The sequence below is a fragment of the Euleptes europaea genome, chromosome 1, assembly GCF_029931775.1.
Source record: "Euleptes europaea isolate rEulEur1 chromosome 1, rEulEur1.hap1, whole genome shotgun sequence".
Classification (NCBI taxonomy): Eukaryota; Metazoa; Chordata; class Lepidosauria; order Squamata; family Sphaerodactylidae; genus Euleptes; species Euleptes europaea.
The window spans coordinates 128308017-128330943 of record NC_079312.1 but is presented as its reverse complement, the minus strand read 5'-3'; the positions used below and the strand labels follow the sequence as shown (position 1 = coordinate 128330943).

The window sequence follows — 22927 nt, the reverse complement described above, 5'->3', positions numbered from 1 at the left end:
GTTTGCTGTTGGAAGAAGCTGGAAGTCCTTTGAAAGCTCAATGGGGCACCTTCCTTGTAAGCAAACACTTAACATAAACAGTACTAACCCTGCCTCCCTGCATCATACTTTGCTCTTGTTTTTGAGAAAACGGTATCCAGCCCTCTGTCTGCCCTGGATGCACCAATTAGGTCAGCCATCTGTTATTTTAAAAGTCCTTTCATGCCTCCTGGATTGACTGAAGCTTATGCTGATCTTATTAGATACCACTGTAGGAAAAAAGCAAGCTCTGCCTTGCTGTGCAGGAACAGTGCCCCCTTGTGAGCAGGACTGTGAACTACAGAAACAATGAAATATTGCCAAAAGCTTTGGAAGCCACACCCTATCAATACTGGCATCTAGCCCAAAACATTTGGCAAGCATTCTGCTTATCATCCACCGGGATTGCCAGCTTCAAGCGCAACCCTGTTCCTGTGCAGCATGATGCGGAGACACGAGCTACTGGCAACATTGAGCTCCATGCTAACAAAGCTGCATTTGGTCGGTGCACATTAAACTGCTTTTAAAGGCACAAGAGCAGGCCAGACCCTTTTTTTCTAATCGGTTGGCAACCTGCTAAAAATACAGATGGCCACGTACTGCTTTACACAGAATGTTTTGTACTTGGTAATGGATCCTCAAACATTAAGCACGCACATATGGTGCTAATTATGAAGACCACCAGTGTGAATGTATCAGCTTCTCCCTTCTTGATCCTTTGTAGACCTTTGCTTTCTTGTAGTGAGAAAGGGGGGGGAAAGGCAAATTTCAAGGTGTTCCTCCTTCAATTCTCAGGATAATGGACAACAGCTGCAAAAAAAAAGCCCAGTAGTCCCCAGAAATATTTGTTAAATATATTTAATATGTTTCTTCCAAAAGTAGCACATGTTCCATACAAAATGAAAAAAACTGAGAATGCTCCAAATCCTTGAAAGAATGCTGCTCTTGAGAAAGATCCGTTTATATTAAGAAACAAACAAATGCTGTACCAGGTTAAGTGTTAATGTAACAACAGGAGTTGAAAAACAAAACCATCTTACAGTAATGGATCCCAAAACATTTATTCCTTGTGCTAAGCATGTGGAGATGTAGCGTGTTAGCTGTGCAACTCGGATAATAAGAGCAACTTGGAAAAAAAAAAAAATCAACCCTAGATCTATTACAGATAATTGGAGCGGAGATCTCAACAGCACAGCTGCCTAAAGACTCCATTGTGGGTGGGTATTATTGATACCAAGACACCCAGCAAAACTGCTGGAACCAGCAGTTTTGCTTAGTGAAGTGCACCTTGACAAAGGGATGGAATGAGAGTAAAATAAAGCTGTAGGACTAAGGGGTGTGGAAGATGAACTGCAGAGGGCAACATTCTGGTAGAGCCCTCATATTCACACCAGGTTGCTGACGCCAAACCTAAACTTTAGGTGTTACTGAAGAAGTGTCCTGTGGTCAGAAGTGCAAACTCCTGACACAAAGGCAGACTGTGCATTTGACCATGGTGGTGGGCCCAGCATTGCAAGTTTACGCTTCTGACGACAGCAAAAACTGTCCCAAGTTGCTCTATTACAAGAAGTGCCACCGGATGAATGGAAAACTGCTTGCACTTTTGGCTGGCTTTATTTCTTTAATAGCATCTGAAGTGGCTCTGAGAGAACTGCACATTTCATTCAGAAAAAAATACCCCCCCCCATACTGAGTTAGCCAAAGTAAACATGAAATGGGGGGAGGTTGCAGGGGATAACCTGTGCTAGAAAGAGCACGTGTGTGCTTAACCTCTCCTCCAGCCTCCATTTTCCCTGCCAAGTTCCCCCTTCTAACATGAGCATTACAAATCGACATGGGTTTGGGAACGCTTCGTTGGCCACCCAATGTGTACTTCTGCCCTGATTTGACTGGCTAAGTGCCGCAAATAAATTATCTATCTATCTTCTGCCCTGAGTGACTGCTATGAAAGAGAATCACCTTGTCAACTTTGAAGGCCAAACAGAAAACGTTGCATGGGTAGAGAGAGAGAGTGAAAGTATGGGCCAGCCCAGAGTAAACATTTCAGAGGTACAAACAGCTTTTGTTTTCAGCAAGTCAAGGGCTATACGGGCCAACTTTCTGCCAACACCACTTAGTGGAAGCAATGTGAATCTCACAAAACGTATCACATGTGCCAGTTAAATAAAAACCATGAGTGTATAAGGAAGAACCCCAGCATGAGATCCCAAACTTGGTCATCTTCTCGACTTATCGAAGGGGCAGGGACTTGAGTCTCCTGCTTCCCCAAACCACTGTAACATACTCCAGCAGCGCACAGAACCATCTGTGCCATAATGTTGTTACAGACAGTTGCCTAAACTAGAAAAAAAAGTGCCACCTGCCATAGATTGAAATGAGGACTAGGACCACTACTTCTAGCCCTCAAAACAGGCCATATGAATTCACACAGATGTGTCCAGTGTATCAGGACAGAGACCCACAGCAGAGGTGCATCCCTAAATGCTCTGCTGCTGTGTACTCTTCATTAAAAACCACTACTGGCCGACCAACACAGCCACCAGTGGGCTGGAACAGGGACTCTCTCCTTCAAGAACACAAGAGCAGTCCTTCGATACCCTCGTACCCCAGACTCTGCTCGCAATCACTCACCCCAGTTTCCTGGCAGATTTCCTTGGTTCAACAGGAGTGTCCAGTTTAGCCCTTTGGCTTGCAAAGTGTGGACTTCACCCACTTTTAGCTCACGGCTAGTTTGAAGAAGTCAGCTTCTTTGACCCAAGACAAGCTGCCAAGGGGATACAATTATTTCAGAGAAGTAAAAATGTACTAACGAAAAAAGACCAGCTGAATAATAAAATCTGCAACATGTGCGCGCTCACACGTGTCTTCTTCATTCTTATGTAATGGTTAGGAACGAACAGAGCTACCCCCTAAGCAGATTCCCACCCTTCAATGGGCTTGGAAGGGTAGAACTCTGCTTAGGATGGCTCTGCAAGAGACCGACATCCGCTAGTGCAAATAAACAGATAAGCAGAAGCGCTACAGGTGACAAGGCACGGGAACGGGGATTTCGGCTGGGGCACACTGCTGCGAACCTTTGCCACAGCATGGTGCATGTGCATCTAGGACACATTAAAAATAGGAGCATAAAAGTCAATGCCTTAAAAAATGCAGGCACCTTGTGTGACTGTTGTGGGTGCATGTTTCCCACCACCTGCAGTTTGGCTAGGCAAGGAGAGGTGTGCATGTGGGAGGAAAAGAGAACACCAGCACCGAAGGCACCACTGACACAGGGGCTATATGGAGTGGTTGCACACCCACTCTTTTAACATGTGGATGCTTCTTGGAGCATTTCTGTAGCCCCTTCTTCCTTACGGAGCATGCCTTTTGAGAGGGAAAAATACAGAGCCTGCTCAACCGCTAATGAAATATTGTGACATCGTTATGGACCATAAAACTACCAACCGGAATCAAGACCGAGGGCTGGAGACGACACAGCAATTTCACTGCCTGTGCCATGTCTCCAACCGTTCAGCAGGTAAGACACTCCCTCAACAAACTCAAGAACGCCAAGGAGCACGGCTTGCAGCTCACACTGCTAATTTGCAATGCCGGGGAAAACCAGCCGGCAACTGAGTCGCTTGTGGAGGCGTGACTCTTTGATGATGGGAGGAAGGACTGTGTCCCTGGAGAGCTAAAGTAGGGTGCCCAGCAGGTCAAAGCATCCAGTACAGCACCAGTTGCAAAAGGGAGAAAGAGCAGTCAGAGTTTTGCAAACAGGACAAGAACATCCTTTGTTCTCGGAGCAAAGTTCGTCAAATCAGATGGGTTTCGATAGTTCCCAAGAGCCGGGGTTTTTTTTAATTAAAACTTTCCCTAGAATTAAGTTGTGCCTCTTATATGGGGGCAGTGACAGGCAGCAGTTCATGCTGCAGGCAGGAGGGACCGCAGCTGCGGAGGGCCAGCGCTCTCGGTTGAGCTTCCGTCAGTCTTCCCGCCTCTTAGAGCTGTTCGCCTCCTTCAGGGCACGCATCAGGCGGCAGAAGGACTCATACCAGAAAAAGGTGAAGCCTGTCGAGAACGCAGCCTTCAGCAGGCTTGGCGAGAGGCCCTTGAAAAATCCCCTGGCTCCCTCATCCTGCGCAATCTGCCGGGCACAGTCCATTAAACCGCTGTACGTCCGCACCTGGAGAGAAGAGGGAGCAACAGCACAAATCCAGCCACCGTAGGAAGTCATGTGCAGGTTTGTTGACCAAGGGGAAATGGCGAAATGAAGCCAAAGGGATGCATCCACAGCCAGAGACTCTTGGGAACCCTAGTCTCTCCCTGAATGAGAGCAAGAAGACAGACAGGCAGGGATTTTCAATTGCTTTCATCCAAGGAGGTGACACTGATCTAACACATGCACAACACCTACAATGCATAGTTAAATTGCGGAACTCCCTGCCCCAGGATGTGGTGATGGCTGCCAATTTAGAAGGCTTTAAGAGGGGAGTGGACATGTTCATGGAGGAGAGGGGTATTCATGGCTGCTAGTCAAAATGGATATTAGTCATGATGCATACCTATTCTCTCCAGGATCAGAGGAGCATGCCCATTATATTAGGTGCTTTGGAACACAAGCAGGATGGTGCTGCTGCAGTTGTCTTGCTTGTGGGCTTCCTAGAGTCACCTGGTTGGCCACTGTGTGAACAGACTGCTAGACTTGATGGACTTTGGTCTGATCAAGCATGGCCTTTCTTATGTTCTCAGACTATATTAGTATGCAAAAAGGGAGGCAGGAGAAAAGAAAGGCTGCATGCGCTTTGAGACATCTCTCACCTGCCCAAAGGCTGCCCGGGCTTGCTCAAAGCCTCCCACCTGCAGTCGCTTCTTGAACAGGTCGAATGGGTAAGTGAGGGTTTTGCTGATGACTCCAGCACAACTGCCGCACACAAAGCTTTTGACGCTACCTGAAAAGCAGAGAAGATAGAAAGAGAGGAGTGTGTCTCAAAAGCACGGTGTGGTTCCTCAGTATGCTTTCTGCTGGCAGAAGTTACTTCTGCCGGAGGGGAGTGGAGGTGATTTTTGCTGAAAAATCTGAAAATTAAACAGAAAAATAGTTGCAGGGTTAACTCCTCCCCCCCCCCCCCGCGCCAAAGCACGATTTGAACACTGTCAGATGGCGCTGAGAAAAACACCTTTTGATGACATTTTGGGTGGGGGGATTGTGGGGAAAAGTGTGTTGATGAGCAGAGGAGAAGAAAGAGGGTAGGGTGAGCAGTGGGAGGAAAACTGGGGGGGGGGGGTCAAAGAAAAGTGGATACTGGAGCCAGAGTGGTGTAGTGGTTAAGAGTGGCGGAATCTTAATCTGGAGAACTGGGTTTGATTCCCCTCTCCTACACATGAGCGGCGGACTCTAATCTGGTGAACCAGGTTGGTTTTCACACTCCTGCAGATGAGGCCTGATGGGTGACCTTGGGCTAGTCACAGTTCTCTCTGAACTCTCTCACCCCCACCTACCTCACAAGGTGTCTGTTGTGGAGAGGGGAAGGGAAGGCGATTGTAAGCAGCTTTCAGACTGCTTAAAGGTCAAGAAAAGTGGGGGTATAAAAACCAACTCTTCTTCTTCAATCCCAGAAGCTCCTCTTTAACCCGAGGATGGCTGCAAAGGTGGAAAAAGTCCTACCTTTGACAGTCATCCTGGGGGGGGGGGTGTTCTGTGCTCTCTCATCACTGTGGATCACTAGGAATGTGGGATCAACGCCACCTTTCCAGCCCTTCTCAGGGCTGTCAGAGAGCAGGTCACTCTCTTACAGCCTTCAGGATGACTGGAAAAGTGGGCCCAAGTTGTTTTATGACCACGGCAAACTGTTCACACCATTGTGGCCATCCTTGGACAATCTAAAAAAACACACATAACATTTTGTGGTGATCTGGCATCTGTACTTCACTATTACTCACAGGGAATGGCCAGTCATCAGAAAAGATATCACAACACCTGGAACCACAACAGCAAGGGACTGGGTGGTACAGGAGAAGAGTTAACTATTAAAGCATCCAACTGTATTATTAGCTATTTACACAGCAGTCTTGGTATGTGGTGATTTGAACCTAAAGTGCATTAATCTTCATAGCAAGCCCTCAAGCAGGATTGTGTACCGCTTAGTGACAAACTATCCTTGTCAAGATTTGAGTCCAGCAGCCAAAGCTTAAAGACCAACAAGATTTCCAGGGTATAAGCTTCCGAGAGTCAAACTTCCCTTCATCAGATACCTGACAAAGAGAGCTTTGACGCTTGAAAGTGTAATGTATGGGCATCAGTTAAGACCATAGCGAAGGAAGCCCAGGAGCTTGAGTCCTAGGCGAAGGATCCTAAGCCCTGCTCGCATGATTGGCCACAGCCAACACATCCTATTGGCCCTAAGCCAGGTCATGCCATTGGTGACCTGGGGGTTGTTTTCCCCCTATCACGGATCAGGGGGGGAGCGGCCACCTGGGGCCAGGGGAGCATATAAGCAGGGCCAGGTTGTATAGTTCCCCAGTTCCGTCTGTTATTGCTGAAATCAATAAAGCTGTGTTGTTGTTGGAACTCCGTCTCGACCTCGTGTGTCCTCCCCACGCGGACTTAACAGAAAGCTTGTACCCTACGAACCTCACTGGCCTTTAAGGTGCTACCGGGCTCGAATATTCCTCTTCTACTGCGGGCGAACATGGATACACACCTGAAACTATCTTGGATCTCTAGTGGGACCAAGTTCACCTCTATCCCTTCTCCCTGCATACACACAGTGGTGGACTGACATTTTTGGGGCCCTGAAGCTTGAACTTTTAGGGCAACCTCCAACAATGTCCAAAGGGCCTTGCTGCCCTTGCAAGGACCTTGAGGCCCAAATGGCAGAGAACAGGGTGGTGGGGGTGGAGTCCTTGAAAATGGGCCATACAGTGACAAAATAAAACTACAAAACTATTAAGCCATGCACCAACGAAGGATTTGAGGATCCAGCTACCAAAATGTAGGCTGGGAATAGATTCTGGCCAGCTCAGTGAGCCCTTACAGCTGGGGGTTCGAGTGCTGCAAGCCCCCGAGAAAATTTTGAAATTTGACCAATTACAGGGACATTTTCAAGCCATATGAAATGGGTATTAGAGCATATTCTCAAGTACTTCAACCCATTGGCTTATGATTCTATCACTAAAAAACTCAATTTTGTTGAGAAATTCACTCATTTAAAAAAAAGTTGTTTCAGGGGCCCCCTCCAGGATGAGGGGCCCTGAAGCTTAAGCTTCATTAGTTTCACAGTAGATCTGCCTCTGCATACACAGCACCAAAGACTAACCTGTTTTTGATCCATCACCTGGAACAATCCATTTGTGCAGTCTCATCAGAGAGTTATATAAGGAGAACTGGAGGCCAGCATAGGGGATAATTGCAATCATTGCCGGGTTGAGGCCCCGATAAAAGGTCAGCAGCCCTTCCTTCTGATACATGTTGAGCACAGCATGGCGGAGGTTCCTGTAAATCTAAAACAATAAAAAAGGGAACAAGTTGCTTTGTGTGAGCAATTAGTATAGGCTTTCAATATCGATACTACTCCCCATTCTCCACTGCACATCAGATTTCAACCAATGCTCACAAATGGTTCAGGGAGTTGAACTTCTTCTAAAAGTAGGTTGCATGGCTACTTAATGCTACCTCAGTTTCCAGCCACATCCCCCTATTCTAGGCATTTGCTCCAACACTCAGATCAGCATACTAATCCTTACCTCCCCAAATCTCCAATTTTATATGATTAACCATGCAAAAAAAAAGAGGACACTGAAACAATAGCAAATTTGCATAAATGGCATTGATTTGCATAACTTATTTCGAGTGCAGAATGTTTTTACTGGCACAGAAGAAAGCATCACTGGACACAAGATTTGGATGTGTGTTTGAGGAGGAACAACCACAAGTTCAGTGTTCTGGCCCCTCCTGCATCCTTTCCTCAGCCCAGCCTGTTTTGACACCACCTCATCTAATATTTTCCAACCCTAGCTGCTCCTGTAAATACTCAACATGGTCAAGAGAGATTGTATTTAGATCGCAGGACAGTGCATTCCTCTCCATTCCGGCAGTTCCTTCCCAGGGTTGCAGGACCCGCCCACAGGACTAGCTGCATGATTACACATGAAGCTGCCCAATACTGAATCAGACCCTTGGTCCATCAAAGTCAGTATTGTCCACTCAGACTGGCAGCGGCTCTCCAGGGTCTCAGGCAGGAGTCTTTCACCTCACCTACTTGCCTAGTCCCTTTAACGGGAAATGCCGGGGATTGAACCTGGGACTTTCTGCATGCCAAGCAGATGCTCTACCACTGAGCCACAGCCCCTCCCCAATGGGGCTGAAGAGGGACAACGGAATGAAACTGCACCCTCCTCTCAGCAGAGGTATGCTTGCAAAAGGTGGGAGGAGAAGCGATTTCATCCCCTTGACCCTCCTCTCTCCAGCTACCCAACCTGCCCAGCTATTCTCCCTGAGGATGATCTTCTTAGGGATCAGAAGGGGCTGCAAAATAGAGAGTAATGTGAGAAAACTCCATGCTCCATACACAGATTGGTTTACACAGGCCAAAAACGTCACGCGCAAAATGGTGCTTCCAGCGTTAGCAAAAAACAACAACCATGTGCAACAATACAAAAATGGATATCAGCCAACGGAAAAGTTCACATTTGGGACTGTTTGCTAGAAACTATGCAAAGCAACTGAAGTCAAAAAATGATCGCAAAAGGCCCATCAACACCTCAAAGGACAGTACAGAATTAATGTTGTTTCCTCCCTGAAAAAGAACCCTCCCCTCAGTTCCTATTACCTTCCTGTTCCTTGAGATCATCCATCTCCTCTCTTTGCTTCTTTCTCCTGTTCCTGCTATACTATTAGAATAACCCTTAACTGCTCTGTATTTAGGCTGCTTTCCCCTCATGCTTCAAGCCCCTTCTCAAGACATAGATTTTTAATACAGCTTTCCCTGACCCATGTGAGTCCCACCTCTTGTCCCTCAACTAGCCTTTAACACACTCAGCTCCACTCCTCATTGTCAGTTCCCAAACGCTTCCCCAGTCTAATATTTCTAGGGTAAGGAGAGCCAGCGTGGTGTAGTGATTAAGAGCGGTGGTTCGGAGTGGTGGACTCTGATCTGGAGAACTGGGTTTGATTCCCCACTCCTCCCCATGAGAAGCGGAGGCTAATCTGGTGAACCGGGTTGGTTTCCCCACTCCTACACATGAAGCCAGCTGGGTGACCTTGGGCGAGTCACACTCTCTCAGCCTCACCTACCTCACAGGGTATCTGTTGTGGGAAAGGGAAGGTGATTGTAAGCTGGTTTGATTCTCCCTTAAGTGGTAGAGAAAGTCAGCGTATAAAAACCAACTTCCTCTTCTAAGTCTGCAAATCTTCTAATAAGGACCATGTTATTTATTTGTCCTAGAGTTGTCCAATTTGGAAGGGGGCTTTTTGGATCTGAAAGGTACATAACATTGGAACCAGACTGGAAAGCCTCTTCAAACACCTCTTACCTTTGGCTCTCCTTGGGCAGCCATGCGGGTTCGCAGTGTGTCAAGGGGCTGAACAGTTATGGTGGCAGCACAAGCAGCCAAACCACCACAGGTAAAATGCACACCAAAGTCACGGGCGTGGTACAATGTGCCATCATGCACCAACTTGGTTAGAAACTCAAAGCTGACGAACTTGCATAGGAAGAAAAGAACAAACGACAGAAATGAGTACGTTTGACTTAGGTGAAGAAAGACAAGCGCTACTCACAGCCTCCCAATAAGTGTGGAGAATGAGGCCTCTCAAGTGCAAGTGAGCAGCAGAGGTGGTTTGCCATTGAATTCCTCTGCAGAGTCCTCCTTGGTGGTCCCCCATCCAAGTACCAACCCTGCTTATCTTCTAAGATAAGGCTATACCATACCATTCCACATCCACAAGTGCAACATATGCTCCAGCAATGTGTGTGCGCGCAAAGTGCCATTAAGTTGCAGCTGACTTATGGCAACCCAGTAGGGTTTTCAAGGCAAGAGACTAATAGAGGTGGTTTGCCAGTGCCTTCCTCTGCATAACAACCCTGGTATTCCTTGGTGGTCTCCTATCCAAGTACTAATCAGGGCGGACCCTACTTAGCTTCTGAGATCTGAAGAGACCAGGCTAGCCTGGGCCATCCAGGTCAGGGCCGCTCCAGCAATATCCCCCTCAAATTAAGAGTGGTATCTGAGCAACCCTTTAGACAACTGTACTATGTACACTTACCCTGGGAGCAATCTTGGCTGACCACACTAGGATTTAAGTACATGCTATTGGGTCACTAGTCCCATTGATTAACTTTGCTTCAATCAGAGTACTCTAGCTTCATCAACTGGTTCTAGATTCTTAGAGAACAGAATTAGGGCAATTTACAGGAAAGCCCTTATGTGAATGCTTCATCTTAACATCTGAGAAAATAGGCTCTTGCCTATGAAAACTCAGTAAATATTAAATTTACCTGTGAGTAGGCAAGATCACCGTTTTATTTTGGCTTTTGTTGTTGCTGATATGGCTATTCTTGGGGAATGTTTCCTTTTCAACTTCCTCCTTGAGCCCCCTTGTCATAATATGGTTTACAGAACCTCCAGTGCCCTACAACAAGGTCCACCTGCATCCTAACAAGATGTTACTATGGCCTCTTCCCACAACATACAAGAAAGCAAAGTGGAAAGATGACAGCAATATCACGGTCAGAGGAGGATCAAATGACCTCACAACTACAGGACAAGAAAAAAATGCAATTGCTTGGAACTATCATGCTCATAAATCCCAGTTGACAACAGCACCCTGGTGTGGGTCCACTGGAGCGCTTCCATAGAGGGAAGATGTGAAAACATTTTTTTAAAATGTATATATTTGTATATATTCACAGTGAGTAGCTGTGTTAGTCTGTCTGCAGTAGCAGAAAAGAGCAAGAGTCCAGTAGCACCTTAAAGACTAACAAAAATATTTTCTGAGAGCTGCGGAAGATGTAGAGCAGGGATGGCCGAATAGCTGTGGAGAGAGCCAGACCCCAGCAGCCTGACTACAGCCAGTCTACAAGGAGTCCACAAAGGGAGCTGCTACACTGAAGTCCAGGGAAGAGGAGATTCCCCTCCCCATGAGAACGCTGGCAGAAAAGCCTCAGAGGATTGTACGTTTGAATTAACATATAGAATAAGAACAAGGTCAGTTCTGCGTGTTTCTATTGTTATCAAGTTAGTGTTATATATTAAAGAATTCCATTGTCTGGATCTGAAAACAGATGTTCTTTTACTTGGGAAGCAAGTGCCTAAGGCCTAACTACGTTAACCAACCCCGCGAACCCGACGGAAGGATTTCCATCCATGGAGTGCGATTTCCTCACCTCCCTGCTCCCACTGCAGAAGCAGCATTTTGGAGGGGCACTGGAGCTACAGTGGGGGGTGGGAAGAGAAAAACTCACGCTTCGCAGACAAAAAGAACTCCTTCTGCGGAAACACTCCGGTGGACCCAGGACCCAGTCTTTAATACTTGCCCCCCCCCATCTTAATCGTGGCAAGAAACTCACAGAATCGTGATATTAGTCTTTGGAGACCGACAAATGAAATGCAGCTGCAATAAAAGAGGGCTGGCTGTAGAAGAAACCTGGAGAAACTACCATATTCCAAAGTAAAGAGTTAACCTGAAGCATTTTCAGATTCTTACCTGGACAGCTCCAAAGCTGACCGAGAGGAGCTGAGCTGGGACATGGCCCTTCCAGAAAGCCTTCGGCCCTTCCTCCCCCAAAATTTGGCAAACAGCCTGCCAGATACCATAATATTTAGCCTGTGGATTTCTGGAAGACAGTTGCTCTATCTGAAGCTGAAGGAAGAGGAAAGTTAGCTTTCAGTTGTAATGTCTGAAACTTAAAGCATCTGAGGGTGTGAACAATTTTTTTTTTTAAGGAAGAAAACAAATTGGGTCCCAATCTTGTATCTTGGGGTGAGCTACCAAAACAAAGTTTTACATGAAAAATATATATGAATACATGAAAAGGATAAACAGACATGAAGAATTTCAGAGATACAGGAGGAAAGCCAAACCTTAAACCAGGACACAGCTATAATCAAATACAAAAAAAGGCTATGCCTTCTGATCCAAGGGCGAGTTCATTTCAGTTGAGGGTGCCATGACCTAGGTAAGGGAGCTACATGAGGCTGTGCCAAGGACTGCTTTAAGGACAATTTCCTGCTCCTTTAAAAGCTGCACTGGAGCTCTGTGCCCAGAAACAGTTTGGTTGCACCTGTTGTGCAGTGGTTAAGAACAGCTGGGGGAAAAAGACAGCAACTCTAATTATAGCCCAGGTTATCACTTTACTGGGTGACCCTCTGGAAAGGCAAGGCTAGTTAACAAAATCAGAAAGAATTACTATTTGAATCTCAACTATTCTGATCTCTTCATTGCTGATTTCCACACCTGCATTCCAACCACAGTCTCAGCTGAACATAACTTTGAGTAGTTAAGGGTTTAGGCGCCTCACTCAATAAGGCCACATACTGCCCTCCTAACTTGGGTCTTGGCCTCTTACCAGCTTCAACAATAATCTGCTGAGAGAATTATATAACTAAGCATATAGTCAGAACTGTTTACATGCTGAAGATCCAGTATCAAGAACAGTTAACCCAAGCAGTAATATGCAGGGTTGATTACCAACTTTAGGACTGTATTAGAAACACTAGAAAAGACAACTTTTCAGAACCATCTACTATATCGCTGAAAGGCTGCCACACAATTTGCAGAAAGCAGTACCTGAAAACGGATCTTTAGAACGTCAAAGGGGCCAATCAGTGCCCGAGTGACCAACCCAGATGCAGATCCTGCTACTGCTATTTCCACTGCTGAGAGGGAAGTGCACTGGGAATCGGGATCATAGCCAACCATCCCTCCAGGATCCAAAGGCCGCTTCAATATCCATCCACTCCTGTGAACAATGCCATCGACAGCAAGAAAATAAGAATTCCAGCTGCAAATTCTGCTTTAAACTGAAAAACAGAAAAGGTGTAAATTGGGTCTATTCATGATTGGGAAGCTAGACAATGCCTGCCCCCAAACATGACTGTCGTCCATGCACTGGATGAAGGGATAACTGGGGTTTGTGAATGTAGCGTTCGATGAACACAAAATTTATCTATGTGACATTTAAAACACACATTCTAAAAAGGTTACCTGGTAGACAAACCTGGAGGGCAGGTGTGCCCGGGCGTCCCACTTTCTCTGTATGCACGTATATGTAAATAGGGCATTAGAAGGAAGCACACTGAAACTGTACCCATGTTGTTTTAGTCATACTATAAAGGCAACCTTTCAACAAAAACTAGCCAACAGACAAACACATTTCTGCTCAATAGCATATAACACGATATTGAGAAATGACATGTAATAATAGTACAAGACTAGGAGGGCATTTTCAACCATATTTAACCATATTATTCGAACCAACCCAAACAAATACAGATTTGGTCCATATTACAGCTGTGGTAGAGTTAATCAAGACAATTATTATGTTCATACATACCATGCACCACAGTTCAAATTATAGACCTGAGATCCTGCCCAAAAATTTTAAAAGCTTCAGGACAAGAAAGAAGAAGAGTTCGTTTTTATATGCTGACTTTCTCTACCACTTAAGGAAGAATCAAACCGGCTTACAATCACCTGCCCTTCCCTGCAATAGACACCTTTTGAGGTAGGTGGGGCTGAGAGCTATAAGTGACTAGCCCAAGGTCACCCATCTGGCTTCATGTGTAGGAGTGGGGAAACCAACCCGCTTCACCAGGTTAGCATCTACCATTCAAGTGGAGGAGTGGGGAATCAAACCTGGTTCTCCAGATTAGAGTCCACCACTCCAAACTACCGCTCTTAACCACTACACCATGCTGGCTCTCCACTATAGCAGCAGGAGCAGCATTTCCTATCCTAATTCTGAAATCATCTGTTGTCCACCCTCTCCTCTTGCCAGGCTTTGCTCAGCAGCAGTGGGGCAGAAATATTAATCAACAGACTATCCAAGAACCCAGGCGGGGAAGTCTCTGCTGCCTCAGCTTCTCACTGACCTCGAGCTCTTAAAGCCACTGGCAGTCTCCAGATCATACCACATTCCTATTGCCAAATCACTGACCTATTAATCACTTGCATTATGTACACTGACTGGCAGCAGCTTGCCAAGGCCTTAAAGCAGGGTCTTTCCAAGCCTTGCTACTTGTGCCCCTGAACTACGGCTCCACGAGGTGGTATGAGGTGACCATTCAGTCTGATTTAAGGAGGGGGGGGGCGAATTTGGGACTCGATGGGACCAAACTTTTATAAGGAAAAGGTTACAGAGATAATATGTTTCAGATACAGGTACGCTTGGACTATTTTCCAGTGCTGGGCGGAAAGCGAATAGTTTGAGCAGAGTCTGACAATGATAAAAGAAAAGGTTACTTGATAAAAGAAAAGGGGTATTCAGGGCTATTAGTTAGAATGGATACTGGTCATGCTGCATACCTATTCTCTCTAGTATCAGAGGAGCATGCCTATTATTTTGGGTGCGGTGGAACACAGGCAGGATGGTGCTGCTCCAGTCGTCTTGTTTGTGGCTGGTTGGCCACCTGGTTGGCCACCGTGTGAACAGACTGCTGGACTTGATGGGCCTTGGTCTGACCCAGCAGGGCCTTTCTTATGTTCTTATGTACTCATTTGTTTGGGCACTGAACAGAAAGCTAATGTCACTGGTTTGCAATGGGACACAAAAGAATTATCCTCTCTTTAAGAAAAAAACCTGTTATAGACTGGAGGGGCGGGCTTCCACATGATTGTTCATATACACCATTTCAGTGTCAGCTTATAGGTGAAGTGGGGACTTTCTGATCAGCGATGGAGCACATTTTTACAACCTCTTCAAAGACTGATAGTTGCAGCTTCTGCTGAGAGCAAACCCCTGCTTGCTTGAATGGGGAATACCTTCTTCCAGTTAGGGTTACCAACAGGCCTGGAGAAAAATGCCCTGTCCTTTTAACCGAGGCTTAACGTGCGGAAATGGGCAGCTGAAGAGCTTTTCATGGCATGAAATAACATCCCGTTAGACCTCTACTAAAGGGACAGGATGGTTTTTTTCCCCCCTCCATGAAGTTGGTGACTCACTGCTGCTTCTCACTGAGTCACGGGAATGATCTAGCAAGAGCCCACGATACTGGTCCAACATCGCAAGATACAAATTATTTTGAGTACTAGCTGTTGCTCCCAAAAAGATACGAAGACTGCCCGACCAGCGGTTAACCACTGTTCATAGCACATTGGCCTTTGTATTTTCTATTACTCTAAGTGATCACAAGCAAAACTCGCAGCAACACCATATAAACATATTACATAACAAGAATGTGTATTTTTTTTACGCTGGAAAACACCGGTTATCATAATCATCGAGGCCAACGAGGTGACTCAACGAGGGATCTTTTAACTGGAAAGAAAGACCAAGATCGATCTGGCTCAGCCGGCTTAACCGCAGCCCGCATTTCATATCTGGAACTGGTGAAGCAGTAAAGCAGCAGGAAGTACAGCTGAGCATGCATTCCCAGCCCAAGCAGACGACGGGCAGGAAAAAAGAGCTTGCAACATCGGTTTCCAAGAGACACATCAACATATAGGGAATTAAACCCTGGGCATCTGCAGCACCCCACTTCCCCCGGCGCCCCCACCCTGCAACCCACCCTCCCTGGGCTGGCATCTGCTCACCCCCTCGCGGCTACGCAGGCGGCTTCCTCCACGCAAGCACAACCGCCAGCAGCGGGCGACGACCCGCGCTCGCTCCACGGCTCCCTAGGCAGGGAGTCCCTCTGCTCGCTAAGCCTTCTGGGAAATGTAGTCCGCAGTGGACCGCAAGCCCCGAGCGTTCGCTGCCGGTTTAGCCCGGGAGAGCGGGAGGGGGAGGATTAAGTCAACCGGTCTGCAGTTGGCAGCCCTGTCTAATCGCCGCTTCGTGGCACGCCTCTGCTCATTGCAAAACCATCCCGATTAGAAATGGCCTAGATTGCTCCGGTTCTGAATTAATTTTAAGAATATCCGAAGGGGAAAATTCACAGTGGGTTAGTCTGTTTGCAGTAGTCAAAAAGGGCCAGGGTCCAGTAGCACCTTAAAGACTAACAAAAATATTTTCTGGCAGGATATGAGCTTTCGTGAGCCACAGCTCACTTCTTCAGAAAAGAGCAAGAGTCCAGTAGCACCTTAAAGACTAACAAGAATATTTTCTGGCAGGGTGTATGAGCTTTCGTGAGCCACAGCTCACTTCTTCAGATACAGCTAGGATGTGAATCCATCGGTCTTTAAGTAGAGGAACAGTATGTAAATGTGAATAGCAGGCTTGATGGGATTAGGTGTGATATGCAGAAGAGTCTGTGATGTCCAGGGGAGAGATGGGTGTGGAGAAATCAGCATTGGTAATGGGCCATGAATGCAAGGGGAAAAGGCACGCCTTCCTTCCTGCATTTTACAGCAGGGCTTCTTAAATTTTTTTCCGCTTGCGACCCCTTTTTGCCTGAGAAATGTTTACGCGACCCCAGGTATAGAAAATAGATATATAAATCAAACATTTACTGATAATAAAGCATAAAGAAATTTTACTGTTGCCAACTTTTTGGTGACCCCCCACTTTCAGTTCCGTGACCCACGGTTTAAGAAGCTTTGTTTTAGAGTACTTTAGAGACAACCTCAAAGTAACAGGTTTCATCAAGTGAAGTATTTCAGTCCAGCTTCGTGCAGTGTTGAGTTGGAGTTTCCTTCTTGGTCGTAGAGGCAACTCTCATCCGCTAAAGCCAGAGCCTTTGCAGTAGGGTTGGCTTCAAATCAGATATCGCCTCGAAGCCTGCCAATGTTGTCTGCGTTCTGGTGCCACTGGAACGCAGGAGTTGATTCTTTTACCGACAGTCCTCAGCCAACTTGCGTGAAATTTATCCTGGAATATCAAAGGAAAGAGCCCTTGGGGGTTCAATATTCCTTTCAACCATAGCTGGATGGATGAGATGCAAACTCTAGCTTGCACTAAAATATTGTCGAAGGCTTTCACGGTCAGAGTTCATTGGTTCTTGTAGGTTATCCATATTCATATTAACATATCACACCCTCATTAGCACATTATCTTGATACTTACCGGACAATGATTAGCACATTACCTTTGATACTTTTTGCAGGACAATGATTCAGCTCAACCCCCCCCCTTTCTGACTATATATTACTCTTCCTACACACTTGACACTGAGAGACACTGTCCTTCAGTGTTGCTCCTCTGAAGATGCCTGCCACAGCTGCTGGCGAAACGTCAGGAAAGAAAATACCAAGACCACGGTCACACAGCCCGGATAACCTACAAGAACCAATCTAGCTTGCACCTTCAGCATTCCGGTTTCTAATCTGATCCAGGCATTTGGGACGCCTTTGGGAACCTGGAGAGCTGCTCTTAGAAATTTGGATTGCACTCTCCAGTGGTGAGAAGCAAGAGGCTGATGGGCCCAAGAAGGAACCATGTTGAAGTTGAGCTAAAGATGTAGCTTTAAATAACTTCAGAGCTGTATTGAAATTAATAAAATACTTTCTCGAGCTGTTTTGAGTTGCGTGGAAGATAGAAAAGCATTTGCTAAAAATACGATGTGTGACTATTCTTCACCACTTTGTGGTCAGGAAGGAATTTTCCTCCAGGCCAGATTGGCCAGGGATCCTGGAGGGTTTTTGCCTTCCTTGGGCATAAAGCAGGGGTCACTGGGGGAATGGGGGGGGGCAGTTGTGAATTTCCTGCATCGTGCAGGGGGCTGGACTAGGTGACCCCTGATGTCCCTTCCAGCTCTAGATCTCTGTTTCTATTTCTGACCAGCTTGCTGATTCAAGCAACTACGGTGATAAACAATTAAACTGTCTCCAGCCTTTGGTGAGAATGTAAAATGTATAAATCAGTTTCCTGATTTAAAAAAAAAATGAATAACTGTTTAATCTTTGTACAGAACATTGCTATAATGTTATTATGAGATATTAAAATAAAACAACCCAAAGTTCTTAAAATACATGGCTTTGAGCAGTTTAATCTTGCTTATATCTAAACGTGGTCGTGTTCACCTTTTGAAATTTTGCTTCCTCTTAAACGTTGGGACTTTCTTTGAATGCCAAGAGAAGTTCCAAGGAAAGAGACGTCAGATTGGATAGCTGGTCAATGGAAAAATGGGGCATATGTCACATATATAGACCTGACCTTTGGTATATGGAAAGCCATGCTGATAGAATCGGTTGAGATCGATGAAGGCAGCTTCCACAGCTCTGGTAATGAGACACATCCTGGCTGTTCCCGAATTGATCCCTCCTGCAAAGAAAGCAGACATCCTGGCTGAGCACAGAAGCACCAAGGGTTTGATCAAAGACATCAGCAGAAGGCTGGTCTCTGCTTCAAGAACCTTTCTGAGAAAGCTCTCAGGCCTGTCAAAGTTACCACAGACTTGAAATGGGTGAGTCGAGGTAATCGTCATTCATGTCTTGTAGAAAGCAAAGTGGATCAGGTCTAGAGACATAAAATCTGGTTGCAGAATCAAAGATGTCCCTGAACTGGATGGCCCAGGCTAGCCGATCTCTTCTGAGCTCGGGAGCTAAGCAGGGCCTGCCCTGGTTACGGCTTGGATGGGAGACCCCCAAGGAAGTCCAGGGTTGCCATGCAGAGCAAGCAAGGCAATGGCAAACCACCTCTGAGTAGCTGTCGCTTTGAAAACCCCACGGGGTTGCCAGACGTTGGCTGCGACTTGACAGCACTTCCACCTCCCAGAGCCTACCTGGGGTCCCATGCCTTCCAAAACTTTCAGGGGGCCCTCCTTAGAATTGTTTTTGTCTATTAAAAAAAGATGCCATAGGCTTCCTGGTTAATTTTTAAGAACATTAAAGATCTCCTACCACAGACATTAAGACTTTATAGGCTAACATCTTTAATCAATATGTATTGTGGGCACTGATGAATACCGTTCCACACAGAGCTCCAACCAGGGCGTGTGCGCCTCGGCCCGGCCCAATTCTGGCCCAAACCTAGGTGAGGCTGAGGTCTCAGGAGGCGAGGGGGGGGGCTGCTGGGAAGACCCCTCCCCCTCCAGGGCTCACACTCCTCCCTCTTGCATGCAGCTGTTCTAGAGCAGACTCTCTGGCTTTCCGGTCAAAGGGATGTACTAAAACAAATGACCGGCTAGCCCATTAGCAACAATGGGAGAGGCTGCACAGCCCGTTTAAGATAATAGGAGCCTGGAGTGTCCATTGACTTGCATTGGCTCCATTGAAATACATTACAGCACAAAAAGAGTTGTAAAGAAAATGTGGAATGGATTTTCCAACAAGGTCTCGAAGCCCAGATACACTACTCTGGGACTGGAATGACAGCCCCTGGGACTAGCAAAAGTGTTCTTGGGCTGGAATGTCAGCCCCACAAGTGGATTGACAGACCCAGAACACTTGGGCTAGTCCCAGGGGCTGTCAATCCACTTGTGGGGCTGTCATTCCAGCCCAAGAACACTACAAGCTACAGACTCTGTTGACCAGTAGAAATCTGACCTTCGTCCCCCTTCCATTCCCAGGGTCCAGTCCTATGTCCTTCCATCTTCCCATGATGCGTCATGCGCACTTTTGCTCACTCGGTTGACCACCAATCCAGAGCACCCTTTCCTCAGTCTCTCTGTGGAAAACCCCATCCCATACTCTAGGTCAGGGCTTCTTAAACTTTTCCCACTCACAACGCCTTTTTGCCCGAGAAATTGTTACATGACCCCGGGTATACAGGTATATAAAATAGGTATACAAATCAAACATTTACTGATAATAAATCATGAAGAAATCTTTTACTGTTGCTAAATGTTGCGCAACCCCCACACTCAGTTATGTGACCCACATTTTAAGAAGCTTTGCTCTAGGTCAGGCGTCCCCCAACCTTTCTGAGCCTACAGGCACCTTGGTAATTCTGACACAGCGTGGGGGGTGCAGATCCAAAAGGACTGCTGCAGGAGGCGGAGCCAGACAGAAAGGGAGGGTCACAGCAGACCTTCAGGCACACAGTGAAGATGATGATGATGATAAATTATTTGTATCCCGCCCTCCTGCTGCAAGCCAGGCTCAGGGTGGCTAGCTTCATGTCAAATACAGCATAATTCTTGTGATGTGGTGGCAGGCTCACCCACTTCCTAAAAACGCTCGGCGGGCATCAGGAAAAGTGTTGGCACCTTGCTGGGGATCCCTTTTCTAAGTGATGCATCCTGGAAATGTTTCACTCAAGGAACCATCTCCCCACTTGCCAAAACCAACTGGAGAATCGTTGTTTCCCCCTTGCCGTGCTCTGGAAGCAAGGGTTGACCATTGAAACGCCTTTCTCCTTGGGCTCTGTGTTGTAATGTATACAAGAAACCTCTAGGGGGTGAGTTCTGATTTGCATGTTTGTTAGTTTTGGCCCTGCAGGGCTCCTGTAGTTAGAGGGTGGCTGAGGCAGCTAATGGAGAGGCTGACTGAGAGAAGGCCAAGCAGAAAGCGAGACAGCCCAAAGAACTTAAATAAAACTCTTCTTGAGTTAAGCAAAGCTGATGTGTCCTGTGTTCACGATACTACATTTGGCGATGAGGATAAACTGAAGGCATTTTGGCAAAGAAGCAGCTGCTTTTCCTTTGTATTCCTGAAGCTGACAGAAAATGGCCGCCACCCTGGGGACTGTATCACAATTTGATCAGCAGCAACAAACTTGGGAGGAATACTCTGAAATTCTCACACAGTTTTTCACTGCAAATGATGTCACAGATGAGGGAAAGAAGAGAGCAATTTTGCTCAGCAGTGTGGGACCTTCCACTTATAGTTTAATGAGAAATCTCTTACTTCCTGAAAAACCCAGTGATAAAAACATTTGGAGAATTAGTGAATCTGTTGCAGAACCACTTTAAACCCACTCCCAGTGAGACAGTGGAGCGTTTTAAATTTAATTCACGATTCGGAATTGGGGCGGTTCTGGCTCATCAGATGGAGGATGAATTTGAGAAACCCATAGGATTTGTGTCACGAACCCTGACCCCTGCGGAACACAATTATTCACAGCCGGATCATGAAGGATTAGCTGTTATGTTTGGAGTTCAAAAATTCCATAAATATATTTATGGATGGAATTTTACAATTTGCACAGACCACAAACCTCTGATTTCATTATTTAATGAAATGAAAGCAGTACCACAGATGGCTTCACCTAGGATCCAGAGATGGGCGGTCACTTTGTGAGCCTATGAGTATAATATTGTATATAGAGCTGGAAAAGAACTGGGCAATGCAGATGCCTTGAGCCGCCTACCATTACCTGAAGTGCCTACAATAGTACATGATGATGATCGTGTCTTACTAATGGACTGTCTTGCCACTCTGCCAGTGACAGCCAGGCAGATAAAGTCATGGACTGATACAGATCCCGTATTGACCAAAGTCAAAGAATTTATATTAAGGGGATGGCCACAGTTTTTGGACAACAAATAACTTGTAGTATTCTACCAACGTCGATGGGAACTGAGTGTCTATGAAGGATGTGGGGTGCCCGTGTGGTGATTCCAAAACAAGGACGTGAGACCATATTACAAGACCTACACCAGGCCCACCCTGGAATCACTAAAATGAAAGGCTTAGCTAGAAGCTACTTGTGGTGGCCAAGAATGGACTATGAAATTGAGCACATGGTACAGGCATGTGATGTTTGCCAGGAAGGCCGTAAAATGCCTGCTGTGGCTCCCCTCCACCCTTGGGAGCGGCCAGATCAACTTTGGAGGCGATTACATGTAGACTATGCAGGTCCTTTTCTGGGTAAGATGTTTCTAGTATTGGTAGATGCGCATTTGAAATGGGTGGAGATTTTTCCTATGTCTACAGCAACTAGTGAAGCTACTATTGAAAAGTTAAGAATGTGTTTCAGTATGCATGGGCTACCGGAAATGCTTGTGACAGATAATTGAAGTTCCTTTACTAGTCAACAGTTCAAACAGTTTATGGAACAGAATGGCATTCAGCATGTTACCTCTGCACCATACCATCCAGCATCAAATGGCCTAGCAGAGCATGCAGTGCAGTCTTTTAAAGAAGGTATTTCACTAAAGGTGACAGTCTAAATATAAAGCTTGCTCAGTATTTGTTCAATTATAGAATTTCACCACATTCTACCACAGGGTTATCTCCAGCTGAAATGCTAATGGGCAGGAAATTGAGGTCCAGGTTTGATTTGTTACACCCACACCTGACAGGACGTATGCATCATAAACAACAGCAGCAGCAACATGACAGACAAGCAAAACAACGTTTTTTAAATGCTTGGAGATGCAGTCTATGTTAAAAACTTTGGCTCAGGTCCTTTGTGGATACCTGCTACTGTGAGAACTGTTATAGGCCCTGTGTCTTATTCTGTCACCTTACAAGATGGAAGGATTGTGCGGAGACATGTGGACCAAATGAGAAGGCGTGTTGTCTTGTCTCCAACTGCACTTAGCATTGCATCCCAGGAGCAAGCCATTGGCCCTAACTGTCTGGGGTCTCTTGCAGACTTAGACAGACCAACTATACATCTACTTGGGAGCAAGGTCACTAAGACTGAGAAGTTGGAAGAAACAGTGTCACCTGTTGTTCACAACGAGGGGGACTCTGATTATCCTGTGTCTCCCACTATTACAGACATACTGAAAACACCACCACCTGTGGAGTTGCCACTACGTCGTTCTACACAGCAGAGATTTACACCAGCTCATTTGAAAGATTATGTTGTATGAAGTTCTTCATGTTTTGCCCATTACTATTATTGTTATTATATTCTGGTTTGGGGAGTTCAGTTAAAACTTAATGGGGGGGGGATGTTGTATACAAGAAACCTCTAGGGGGTGAGTTCTGATTTGCATG

General features: G+C 46.1%; 1 protein-coding gene across 1 annotated transcript; it reads right to left on the bottom strand.

Moving 5' to 3' along the window:
* Positions 1-3982: 3982 nt before the first annotated feature.
* Positions 3983-15792, bottom strand: SLC25A19 (solute carrier family 25 member 19). The gene is made up of 7 exons (XM_056857616.1): positions 15752-15792; positions 12788-12959; positions 11705-11860; positions 9532-9702; positions 7317-7500; positions 4819-4949; positions 3983-4183 (listed from the first exon to the last, which is right to left on the bottom strand). The coding sequence occupies exons 2-7, from the start codon at positions 12917-12919 to the stop codon at positions 3983-3985; spliced, it is 975 nt and encodes a 324-aa protein (XP_056713594.1). The 5' UTR covers positions 12920-12959; positions 15752-15792.
* Positions 15793-22927: the final 7135 nt, after the last annotated feature.

What these genes read in the sequence shown, in the direction of transcription:
- SLC25A19 (XM_056857616.1), bottom strand. Translation starts at nt 12,919, where the DNA reads ATGGTTGGCTATGATCCCGATTCCCAGTGCACTTCCCTCTCAGCAGTG. An exon ending in TTCTAAAGATCCGTTTTCAG is followed by an intron (nt 11,861 to 12,787) that starts GTACTGCTTTCT and finishes CTCTTCCTTCAG; the next exon opens with CTTCAGATAGAGCAACTGTC. An exon ending in AGGTGATGGATCAAAAACAG is followed by an intron (nt 4,950 to 7,316) that starts GTTAGTCTTTGG and finishes TCTGCTTTTCAG; the next exon opens with GTAGCGTCAAAAGCTTTGTG.